Source organism: Polypterus senegalus, chromosome 6 (assembly GCF_016835505.1).
Source record: "Polypterus senegalus isolate Bchr_013 chromosome 6, ASM1683550v1, whole genome shotgun sequence".
In the NCBI taxonomy this organism is placed as follows: Eukaryota; Metazoa; Chordata; class Cladistia; order Polypteriformes; family Polypteridae; genus Polypterus; species Polypterus senegalus.
In genome coordinates, this window is record NC_053159.1 from 45,485,308 (window position 1) to 45,497,616 (window position 12,309).

The window sequence follows — 12,309 nt, forward strand, 5'->3', positions numbered from 1 at the left end:
CTTCCTTTATTGCTGTTTATAAGTGTGTCTGACATTCCACCTTCTCCTTTTCTTCCTCTTGAGATCAGTAATAGCAGTACAACTCTTTTTCCATTAACAGAGTCTCACATCCTCTACTGTGACACTATTAGCTATGCAACGCTGACCAAATACCATCACTTACTGACTAGAAGATATAAGTGTTGGAAGTGTAACCAAACTAACATAATTTTGGACAAAAATCTTGCCTTAGTGTCACAATCACTCACCCCTAACCCACTAACAGCCATATCTGGTGTACTCCCGGATGGGCTTAAAGTGGAGAAGGACAAACTGATTGTAATTGCCATTACCATACTACTAGCACTACACTATTATCTTGCTCAACTGGGAGAATCTCGTCACAACTGGTGTAAGTCAGTGGGTAGCTGATGTTCTATACTATTTAAGATTGGAAAAAATTGAATTCTCGCTTAGAGGATCTGTTGAAAACGTTTTTAAAATATGGCAAGATCTAATTAATAACATTTTTGATTAAGCATTTATATCAGGGAAAAGGTCAGATGCTGAGTACTGTATATCGGGAGAAGGATGCTAAGAATAGAGCTGCCATGGAAGAGGAAAAGAGGAAGGCCTAAGTGAAGGTTTATGGATGTAGTGAGAGGGGACATGCAGGTGATGGGTGTAACAGAACAAGATGCAGAGGACAGAACGATATGGAACAGGGGTGGGCAGATTCAGTCCTGGAGGGCCGCAGTGGCTGCAGGTTTTTGTTCCAACCCAACTGCTTAATAAGAAGCACTTATCACTCAAGTAACACTTCTACTTCACTTTAGTTGTCTCGCTCGTTCAGATTTTGAACACTTATTACTTATTTTAGTCTTAAACAGCTGTAGTCTTGGTTTTTAACTGCTCCTAATTAGCAATAAGATGCAAATGACAAAAGAAACCAGCATTTCTCCATTTAGCTTGTTACCATTTACACCTGTGTGTATTTATCATGCACTATTGGGTTTAATTAAATACTTGGAAGGAAAGTGAACAGAAAAAAGTGAAGCACTGAGAATAACTCGTCTGTTTTGGACTTCAAATCATTTGGATGATATCCTTAGAAAGGAAAAAAAAATCTAGGATATGAGAATGACCTGACAGGGCAGAGTTAAAGCACTAGCAAGCCATGAAATTAAATAATTGACAAGGATTGGTTTTTAATTAAGCAACTGGGTTGGAACAAAAACCTGCAACTACTGCGGCTCACCAGGACTGAATCTGCCCACCCGTGAAATAGAAGAAAATGATCTGCTGTGGCAACCAACAATGGAAGCAACCAAAAGAAGAAGAAGATCGGGGAAAAGGTTGGTCTCATTTCTTTTTTGGTTTTTAAAGATCTGCTCTTGCTGTTGGCTCTCCTCTCGGATGGGAGTTGAATTCTGTTTTGTTAAGTTTGACTCGATTGTATGTGATGTTATCTTCTTTTTTGTATACGTTAGACTTGATTACATAGAATGTTATTTTTCGTCATATAAAATAAAAAATAAATAAAGGGAGTTGCTAGATGAAAATTAATTGTAATTTGGTTAAAATGAAACATTTTTGAATTGTATGTGCCCATTCATTTCTACAGAACTGCTATATGTTGAGACTGATGTAACCGGAGGCCTTCATGTATTGACGTTTGAGCCTTAATTATTTTTCAGTCAGAAATGTTTGAGCACTAAATTACAGAAGTGATTTTGAACTGTGGCTGAAAACTGATTAATTCAGAAAAGAGTTTACACACACACACAAATAAGCAACTTACTTATTGCAGCCTTCTTGGTGGTCCTTAAGCATCTTGCCTGTAAGTTTCTCACACAAGGCCTCTGCACGTTTCACTAGGCCTCTAATTAGATCTTCACAGTGCAGCTCAAACATCCCCAGGCGTATTACCTGTAAAAAGGATTATAGTAAGTTTAATTTAGAATATGACTCCAATATTGATTACTGGAGGACCATGTATGCAATTTAAAAATATTAAATAAAGCTAGCAGTCAAATTTGTCAAAAGGAAAGACACAGGGAAGAAGGGAGAGCCTTGTGAAAAATCTATTGACACAAGTCAATCACCATTTATCTTAGATACTTTGTATTTGGTTATCAAGTAGAGTTAACTGCAAATGGTTCGTCATTTCATGCTATAACTTATTTAAATGTTGCTTTGTTATTTGTGCTTTAATATAAAAATTGTAAAAAATCCTATTGTTCATGCATATTTTGTTGACTGTCAACGTTTGCACGAGCAGCACGTACTATTTTATAGTGAGGTATTGCAGGTTGTGCAGCCTTGGATGAGGATGTTATTTTAGGTCTCAAATTGTTACAAACAGCTTCAACAAGAATTCCTATGAATAATAACATACCTTAACAGAATTATATTGAATTTCCTCGGCAAGCGTTTGATACTTAGTGACTTCCATCATGCATTCCTCAAAGGAATGATCTTCTTGTAAGAACTGCTCAACATCTTGCTCAGCTTGCTTGTTCACCAACAATGTATATCGGTCATATAGACGCTCGTGCTCTTTGGGTCCTGTACTCTCCATTTCAACCACTTGCTGAACTGCCCTGCGCTGTCGCTCTAGTATTTCGTCAAGGATGATTGGCTTCAGTGTGCTCTTTAGTTTAGAACCAGGCTATAAAATATATGGAACAGATCTTATGATAAATAATAATTTCTAAATACAGTAGATAATTCATCACTTTATCCCAATAAATATGTGAACATGCAGTTTTGCTGATGCTTTAAAAAAAAACTAATTTTATCTGTGTTCATTATTGTTCAACAGGGAGCACATGTAATAAAGAAATGCATAAATACAGAAATACATAAGATAAACTCACTTGCTTTTCTACTAAATAAGTGAAATAAATGTATTTGGCTATTTTGGTTTTCCTTTTAATCATAAAGGCACTTAACATGTAATTTGACAGATTAGAATCTGCATTATTTCACTTTGGATAGCAAGAATTAGTGCAGAAAATAAGGAAGCTGAACATGGAACAGATTAAAAGCCACGCCATGCCATGCCAGTAAGAACCAAATCAGTGGCCCCCTCTTACATATATAAACCCAGAGACACAGACAGTGGATTGAGAAAGTATTCAGACCCCTTCACTTTCTGCACACTATATTATGTTGTACTGTAGATTTAACTCTAAATGGATAAATTTGCAATTTGTAAATCTGCACTCAATAACCCATAATGGCAAAGTGAAAGCATATTTTCTGAAAGGCTTGCAAATATATCAAAAATCAAAAACAAAACAAGAAAGTTCAAATTCACATAAGAATTCCGAATCTTAATTTAGTACTTTGTAGAAGCCCCTTTGGCATCAATTACAGCATTGTGTCTTCTTGGTTATTAAGTAAGTCTAAACAAACTTTGCACACCTGGATTTGGATACTTTGTATCCCATTCTTCCTGGCAGATTCTAACACGCTATATTACATTAGACTGTAAACTGCAATCTTTATTTTTCTACACAGATGTTTTATGGGTTTAAGTCTGGGCCACTCGAGGACAGTCAGAAACTTAATTTTTGATTTTAATTTTTTATAAATTGCCAAACATTTCTGAAAACATCTTTATATTGGGTCATTATGGGTTTTCAAAGAGTAGAAATTGAATTTTTTAAAAATGCAACAATGTCTTAGAGACAGGATGACCACATCATACCTAGATTAACTTTATAAGACCAGTAAAACAACTGATCAGGGAGAATCAGAGGTAGGAGAGGGAAAGTGAATCCATGAATGCTCTATGTAACTGTTGACACTTCAAGCAATGGGCCAGATGGAAAGACTAAACATCTAGCAGAACGAGGTATACGGTTTGTCACATTTTATTTTACCTTTGTTAAAGGCATTACCTATTTGACTAATGCTTAATAAAACTTTTTTCCTGGCCTGTTCTGGTGCTCTATATACAGTAAATGCTTCTGTTACAGATGTAAAAGAAAGGGGGCACCAGCACTAAATCCTGATAGTGTCATAAGTGTAAGGGATTTGTACCATTCTGTTAAGGTCTACATAATAAAGAGGATAAAGGAGAATAAGGCCACCCTAGGACCCAACCACAAAAGAACACCCATAAATTGCTAAAAACATTTTTTATTCCATCACTGGGGCTTTTGACTTTTTTTTTACACATATTACTCAGATTTTACTTGCTTTTTTTTGTGGAACTTAACTGCCTATCTATTCTATGAAAAACTTTAATTAAACGTAATCTTACCCATTCTGAGTAAAGTTTTGTTTCTACTCTTGGCACCAGGCTAACTGCCTTTATCATTAGTTCATACACATTAAGGAGGACGGTCTCAATATCTTTGAATTCAGGCTCAAATTTAATAGTGGCATTATCCAAGATAAGCCTGATCACAAAGCCTGGATGTTCAAATGCACGGACTGAATCCTGTTTAAAGGAATAAAAAAAAAAAAAAACACAGTTAGTTACCTGCAGTTTATAGACATGATGTCCTTTTTTATTATTAACTATTTCATGAGGCATATTTTCAAAACAGAATGCAGTGCACTGTATGTGTATTAATGTAAAAGCCCACTTTTAACAATATCTGTTTATTTAGTCAAGGGACTGGCATGCTGGCAGATTACTTGACTAACAGCTTCTAGGGTTAAGGATCACATCCTAGCATTTTTATGAGTTTTCTCTCCATATTAAGGTGTGTTGCTCATGGCTAAGGTTTTCCTGATCCCTGATGTTTCCTGAAAAGGCTCTGGCTACCCATAAACATGTATAGGGATATACGATCTCAGAAAATCAAAAGATGGATATAATTTATAAATAAATTCCCAATAGAAGCAAACATAGACATTTGATACTATGTTTATCAGTAAGGGATAACTTACACATCTTTTTCATAAATACTAGGGGGCTTCTGCTTGCTTCCCTTGGCAAACCCCAAGACCAATGCCCCAATACACCTGCGCTACGTGCTGTTGTGAAGAGGGGGGCTTAATGCACCCCAAGAAGACGTGGTCACTCCTCCGAAACCCCCTCTTAAACGGTGACACAATGGGAAACAAATACCGTTTTTTTTTTTACCTCCTCTTTGCTCGATCAGCTGCAGGCTTGCTGCTGTTGCACATGAACTGCATCTCATGTGGCGCGTCAAACTTTTAAAAGCCTGTACAGCACCTGTCCTTTTGTATCACTGCCTTGTCTCTCTCCTCCCCCAGACTTCCTCAAACACTATTTGATCTCTTTTCGCTTTTCCGTTATTTCACCAAGTAATATTTTCTGTTTGTCTGCGCTAATGCGATCTTTACTATCATTTTTTTGGGACTTTCGAATTTTCCTACTTCCATTATCTCTAACTTGCGCTGCATGTGTATCGCGACAACATTTTTGAATTCTTTACGATGCTTTACTTTGTCATCTACTCTTTGTCTTTTTCCGGCCTGGGCGTGGTTAAATCTCTTGGCACAAAGTCTCATCTCATCTCATGGGATGTGAAAGTGTCTCTCTGAGAAAGTCACATCTCGTCTCGTCCCGTTTTTTTATATAATAGAGAGACATATTATAATTAAAGTCATTTGGTTTACTTAAACCTTTTAAAGGCCACTGAACATCAACAGTGTGCAGTTTAGAGGATTGTGTTTATTCTGCTTCAACAATAGCTCGATTATTACACTGCAACAATATATGATCCATCAAGAGTTACTCGTAGCTCACCGGAGGCTGTACGATGAGGTGTGTGAAGTCCTCAATCGATTCTAGTGCTAAACTCTGGAGCTGTTCTGTCATCAGAGTCGCAACACAATTGAAGAAGGATTGCATCTTCTCAGGTTTGTTATTAGTGGGGACCAGTTTGCGTTTATTTCCTTGATAGTAGATATTCTGAATTTCTGGAAACCATCTGAAACACAGTAAAAAGTTTGATTGATATTTTGGTAAATCACTTGAAACTTTGCATAAACAAACAGAAGATATAAAGGATCTTCATAAAGTGAATTGTTGATGTACTGTAAATTATACTGTAAATATTCATTTTTTTATTAAGATCTCTGTGAACAATGAAAAATACATTTTTTAAATACATTTTCACAATAAAAATATTTAAAGAGATATAAACACAACTTATGGTAATTTTTATTTATATTTTTATTTTTTATTATTTGCATCTCTTTTTATTTAAAATTTTTTGTTTACATTTATGTCATTTGTTCTACAGTATATGAACCACATCTGGTGCTTACTCACATTAAATATCAAGACACATGAAAAATTAGGGCTGTTGGGTCATTAGATTAGCTTGGATATTGTTATGCTTTACCATTCATTTAGTATTCAAGTCATCTGAGACTTTTCCAACGAAACAAGTTGAAATGCAAATGAGATGCACTGTTTCTAACCTCCATAACAATGCAAATAAGTTACAGTACACCACTGAGAGCATTTGGTGTTGGCTAAACTTCACATGTTAAGCAATGCAGCATCTGCCTTATGAGACAGGAGAGTACAGTATGTGCACTGGAGCACCGTGGCACCAGTTCACCTCCTCGAGAGTAATCAGTATTAGTGGGCTCTTATTGGCACTCCATTATCATTAGGAGGATCACTAGATTGGCTCAGACCCTCACAAGCACCTTGCAAATTAACTACTGCCACTTTGCTGTTTCTCTTGCTCTTTGTGCCTTTCCTTCTCTGTCCTATCAGGCAATTTAATTACAACTTATCAAATTAACAAATTATCTGGCCAGTTCTAATTAAGTTAAACTATTTGTACAACTTTCTATATGCAGTTCTTCACCACAATAATGCACATTTTTTAAGCCTATACTGCCAGCTGCATGTAACTATTGTTGTGTGTTATTGAGTGGCATTTTGGGCAAAAACATTCTGATGGGGCTATTTGTTGCAAACGACTACCTAACCATGAAAATACATGCAACCTTTCACATCACAAAAAAATATATCATTGGATTCTGGTTTCTGGTCTGTCTCAATTGTCATCATCTGACAAAATACAGCCATGCAGATTTAAACACTATAAAAAATGGAGAGCCTTTCAACCACCACCTGCTCAAAAATACCTTGACTATTAGCTGCCTAAATTAAAAAGGCAACATCTCAAGTTTAGAATCAAATGGCCTTGAGTTGAAAAAGGACAAGTCACAATAACACTGAGAGAATACGCAGACTAAACGCACAGTACAATATGATGGCACATCTGGTGGCTGCACTAACTACCAGGCAGCCAGGTATTTGCTGGTCCATTTGAGGCTAGCCAGGAAAACAATTTAAATATATATTTCCTACAGTAAGATTGAAAGGGTGGTTATGTGAATTTGCTGAAACTGATTGGTGTATTTTTTAGTGTTAGGTTTTTGCTTTTACTGAATTGGCACTGGCATAGGCTGTGAAATCATAGCAGGTAAGTTCCATAATCTTGTGACTGTTAAAGTAAAAAATTCAAGCAGTTTAATTTATGTAAACGTGAATGAAACAGGGATCAAGCTCTGTAGCCATGACTTGGTGACACGTTACATACACAGTGAAAGAAAACATACTCAGAATTTCCATTATACTAATAACTAACAGGATGCACTATCTGCAGATCAGGATGACTCAGAATTTCTCTGACACTGTAATTTATTGGCAAAATGCTACAATGACTTGCTATCCATCATGTGCTGCTACACCAACAATTTCACCTTGAGATTACAGCAGAGAATGAAACTGGGTTCTTTTTCTTTAAAAAATATTATGTTTAAGAAATTTAAACTCCAATCAGCAGTTGACACTGAGCCCACAATTAAGCATAAGATGTATATTGATGCATTTTTTCATCACTTAAATTGGAATCTGCACTTATGGATGTTATTTCAACTCCTATAAACCTGTCTGGGCTCAGTTTTCAACTACTCTACACTGTCACGTATGTGCGTCTAAGGGTCACCTTCTGAGATTATCAGATGAAAGCACAACCATGCTGGGACACGAGGGGGTGCTGTCGCTGACAGTATGGTCTCTTTTTCCATCCACATCTCCGTGAAGACGCCAAATGAGGATGACTGATTCTGATCCTTCTGATCTGTAGGACTATAAGACCAAGACGCTCCTGGAAGGTGGCAGACTCCTAGACGGAGCTCCTGCCTAACTCTTTAGAGCAACCTTAGCCTTTGGTTTTATAGGCCCTACAGCCTAATGACTTGTTGCACTTGTGCACTTGTTTCATTTGCCTCGCCAGCACCATTACTTAAAGGAGCAACCCAGTTGGCAACCCAACATTTCATTTTGGACTTGTATGTTCCGTCGCTCCACCACAACATGATATTCAAAGCTAAAATTTAAAAAGAATGTATTTAATGGAGTCAACTAAAGCAGGGTAAATACATTCTGTTATCACAGTTATTTTTGAATATGAAAAGAAACACAAAATGTACTAACTGACTCTTTGAAAAAGTCACTGGAAATTTTTTTTTTCAAAAAACTTAGATGTCTCTGAATTCACTTGAATGTTTTATATCCACATTGTTTTAGTCTAAGGCAATTAAATGTGGTGTTTCATTCTGGGACTCCAACACTCTTGTGCCTTCAACTTTTGAATTTTTTACATAAGAATAAAGGTATTTAAAGTGTAAATTATATCCATTATCCATCCATCATCCAACCCGCTATATCCTAACCACAGGGTCACGGGGGTCTGCTGGAGCCAATCCCAGCCAACACAGGGCGCAAGGCAGGAAACAAACCCTGGGCAGGGTGCCAGCCCACCGCAGTATATCCATTAGGAAAGCTGATAAATAAAAACAAAATTTACAAAAACTAAAGCAAATAGTAAAATAAAAAAACCTAACACCACATTTGACTACACACATACAAATCTATTCACAGTTATCACAAAAATCAAGCAAAATTCTTGAAAAAGCCTGCGCCCTTTGTATCTCCTTACTCTTTGTGTCATGTGACAACTGGATGATTAGTGTTGCCTAGCAATATTAAAAGACAGGTGATGGCACATGAAAGGTGGGGTGATGGGTGGAGCCAAGCAAGGCCCAATTACTGATAGGTAAATTACCACACCGATTTATTGAAACGTATAGAGCACCCAGAATAATAACACATCACGCTAACTGTCTAATTACAGTTTATATTAATTGTTAACAATTATAAAGTTACATTAATTAATGTATTTTTATTTCTAAAATATTATTAATACAGAATATTATTATATTATACACTCATTTTGCATTCATTTTCACTATGTCAAAACCAGAGAAAATACAAAAGTCCATACTTTTTAAGAAGTGTTTCCTTTGCAGAGTCAATATGTCTTACAATCAGGTTTTGAAATACAGACAGCTCCATGGACTCCTGCCGGCTGTGGAACTCTCTCACGTCAATTAATCTAAATTTTCTGCAGAAGAAATTAAAAAAAAAAACACAGATATTATGCTGGGCAAGATCAGTATATAGTAAAATATCTGTTTTATTCCATTTCAGATGCTTATATTTGCAGATAAAGAAAAACCAAACCTGCTATCTGAAAGAAAAATTGCTTTTAAAACCAGATAGTCTCTATTACCTTTAACAGTAATTTAATGATAATTAGCCATCCGTCCATTGTTGGTAACACTTGACAATAAAGTATTTCTTATTATACTTTGGTACTTTTTTGGTAATTATTCAGTAATTACATGCATTATATTACTTCATGTCATTACTGAATAATTCAGTGAACTGCATAGCTATTATAAACAAATTGACGTACTACAGTATTACCAATATATTTTTGTGGAAATATGTCATTAACATACTGAGGACAAGTATCTGAAATATTTTTATTTTTATTTCCCTAAGTAGATGTGAAAATCTATGCAGCAGTAATAACCTTTGCAATGTGATCAACAGTTGCGATGAAAAAATAGCATTTCACTTCTTCATGAATAACGATGAGCAAAATGATTTGCATGAAATTGAATTTACAGCAAAAGTTACTATTTCTTTTTGCAAAAAAAACTGTGAAACAAATAATATTTTGCTTCCAGTGAACTTTGTGACATTGACACAAGAAGAAAGCTGTTTCTTTTTTGTCTAGAAATGTGTGCATTCATTATTCACACATGCATCCTCTGTCATTTAGCATATAAATAAAAATCTCTCATTCCATGTCATGGGTAGACATTTTGTTCCCCTACAAGATGTATTCTGATGTTCTATGATTCCTACTTTACCAAATACAGTATGGTGATAATCTTGGCTCTCTCTCAATCTTAAACATTCATTGAAACTCCACAAGCACTCGAGGTATGGATATACTTGAACTCTTTTACAGGAATCAAGAAACAGGAAAGTGTGGTTTCTAGGTAATGGAGCTTCCAATGTAACGAATTATTCTATGAAGAGAACAGAGTCGTGCACAGTGGTGTGTCTTCATGAAGAAAATATGCAGCATTCGATTAGATTACACTAGATTAGATAAAATAAACTGCATTAATTCCATACATATTTAAAAAACTTTCTGTACCAACATGGTGATTGAATGTGTGGCCTGAATACAACTAACCTGAATGGTCTGCCACAGCTATGGAAAAGAACACAGGTAAACGCAAAAGTGTGAACAAGAATTTAAGGGTCAATATTCTTTGTTTTCAACCCCAAAAACTTTAATACTCCCAAAAATACTTTTAGTAACTTTTTTTGCCTGAGAAACAAATTTTACTGTCAGTTTCACAAAACTGTTTATTGTCTAAACTTGCCCGTTATGCTCTTCACATTTAAGAATTTTCAAAAGCAATCCAGTAAGTAGCGTACCAGGTCTATTAATGCTGCCCCGGGGGATTCCTTTGCGAGAACTTAGTTCACATTTATATTGCACAAATGATTTTATTTTGGTATGTAGTTCAGAAAGAGCTTAGTTGGAAACTTCAGTCTGCAAGCATATCGTAATGGTACTGAAACTTACATCAGCCAGAAACGATTGGCATTAAGTGACCAGTGACAAGAGTGCCTATAATAATGGCAAGTTTGCAAAATTCACATGCTTTTCCAACTAGTGCAGCAAAAGATGGGAGTCCTTTTAAGGATAGCAAGCCACCTCAAAGTGCCATGAAAAGAGCAAAGAATCCATCCATTGTGGCATTTGGCACTGACACTTCATTTGTGTCAGAAGCGGGAAGAGAAAACCTACAGTCCAACTTAGCAGAGTGCTCAGTGACTTGGAGACCTAAAATGGACCTGCGTTTTTCTTTGGAGATGTTGCTGGAAACTTTAATCTGGAGTATTATTTGCAGCAGCAGTACAGGGGGCATGACAGCTGAGAGACTGCCACCTCTGCAGCTCCACCACCGCTTCTCCATCTGCTAAACTCCATTAGCCTGGGTGTGTGGACACCAGCAGAGATTCAGGCTCATGTTACTGTGGAAAAGTGTGGCAGATTGAGTTGTCACTGATCCCACGTGAACTGTGAGAAGCAGAGCTGGTGGTAAAAATGTGCATGCAATGACAAGGCATATCATATAGGCACTGAGTAGCAGAAGTGGAAGGACAATCTCCAGACTTGGAATGTGGTTTTCAGCTTCAGTTCAGTGAAGGAAAACACCAAACACACCGGTACTTCTGCATCTCCACACATGGAGGTTTGCAACTGACCAGCATTGAGTGCCTCTGCTGCACCACAATCAACATCCCAGCTGTGCCATCTGACAACAAAGTGCTCATGATGCCTGTTGATGTGCCCTCGTCAGCAGCTGCATAACTCAAGTGACAGAGGAGACCAATCTGCCGTTTCAACTAGTTTGTTCACCATTACAATGATTTGGAAATGATCGCTGGGGTCAGCGACTTCAGTGGGAGGGCTGTGTGACAGCGCTGACAAGTTACATTATTTAGGGACGAGTCACACAAATATGAGCTGGCATTACATCACCAGTGGCAGGAGCACCAATATAAATGGCAAGCTGGCAAAGTTGAAATCTTTTCCAACTAGTGCAGAAAAAGGTTAGCAGTCCTTTTAAGGACTGCAAGCCACCTCAAAGAGCCATGTAAAGAGCACATAATCCATCAATTATGGCCCTCAGCGCTAATGCTACAATATTAAGATCAAGTCCTTCAGGGAAACTAACAACATCTCTAAAACTCCATCTGATCATACAAATGCTTTGCCAGTGCTGCAATGTAGCAGTACAAAATGGCCAATGTGGTGTGAGGCCTCCAAAACATAATCACAAAGTAGGACCAAATCCTAACCTGCCTGCACAGATAAGGATACTCTAGGGCAGCTCAAGTTTCAACTTTAATGACTGGTTAAAGCCTACCCCCAGTCA

At 36.9% G+C, this 12,309-nt stretch overlaps 1 protein-coding gene across 1 annotated transcript in view; it reads right to left on the reverse strand.

Annotated features, from left to right (window-relative positions):
- dnah7 (dynein, axonemal, heavy chain 7) overlaps positions 1 to 12,309 on the reverse strand; it is a 422,487-nt gene that overhangs the window by 388,689 nt on the left and 21,489 nt on the right. The window contains exons 6-10 of the mRNA XM_039755900.1: positions 9,282 to 9,401; positions 5,714 to 5,897; positions 4,253 to 4,432; positions 2,378 to 2,650; positions 1,781 to 1,908 (exon numbers count right to left, since the gene is read on the reverse strand). Coding sequence (XP_039611834.1) covers positions 1,781 to 1,908; positions 2,378 to 2,650; positions 4,253 to 4,432; positions 5,714 to 5,897; positions 9,282 to 9,401 — 885 coding nt within the window. The remainder of the gene's footprint in view (positions 1 to 1,780; positions 1,909 to 2,377; positions 2,651 to 4,252; positions 4,433 to 5,713; positions 5,898 to 9,281; positions 9,402 to 12,309) is intronic.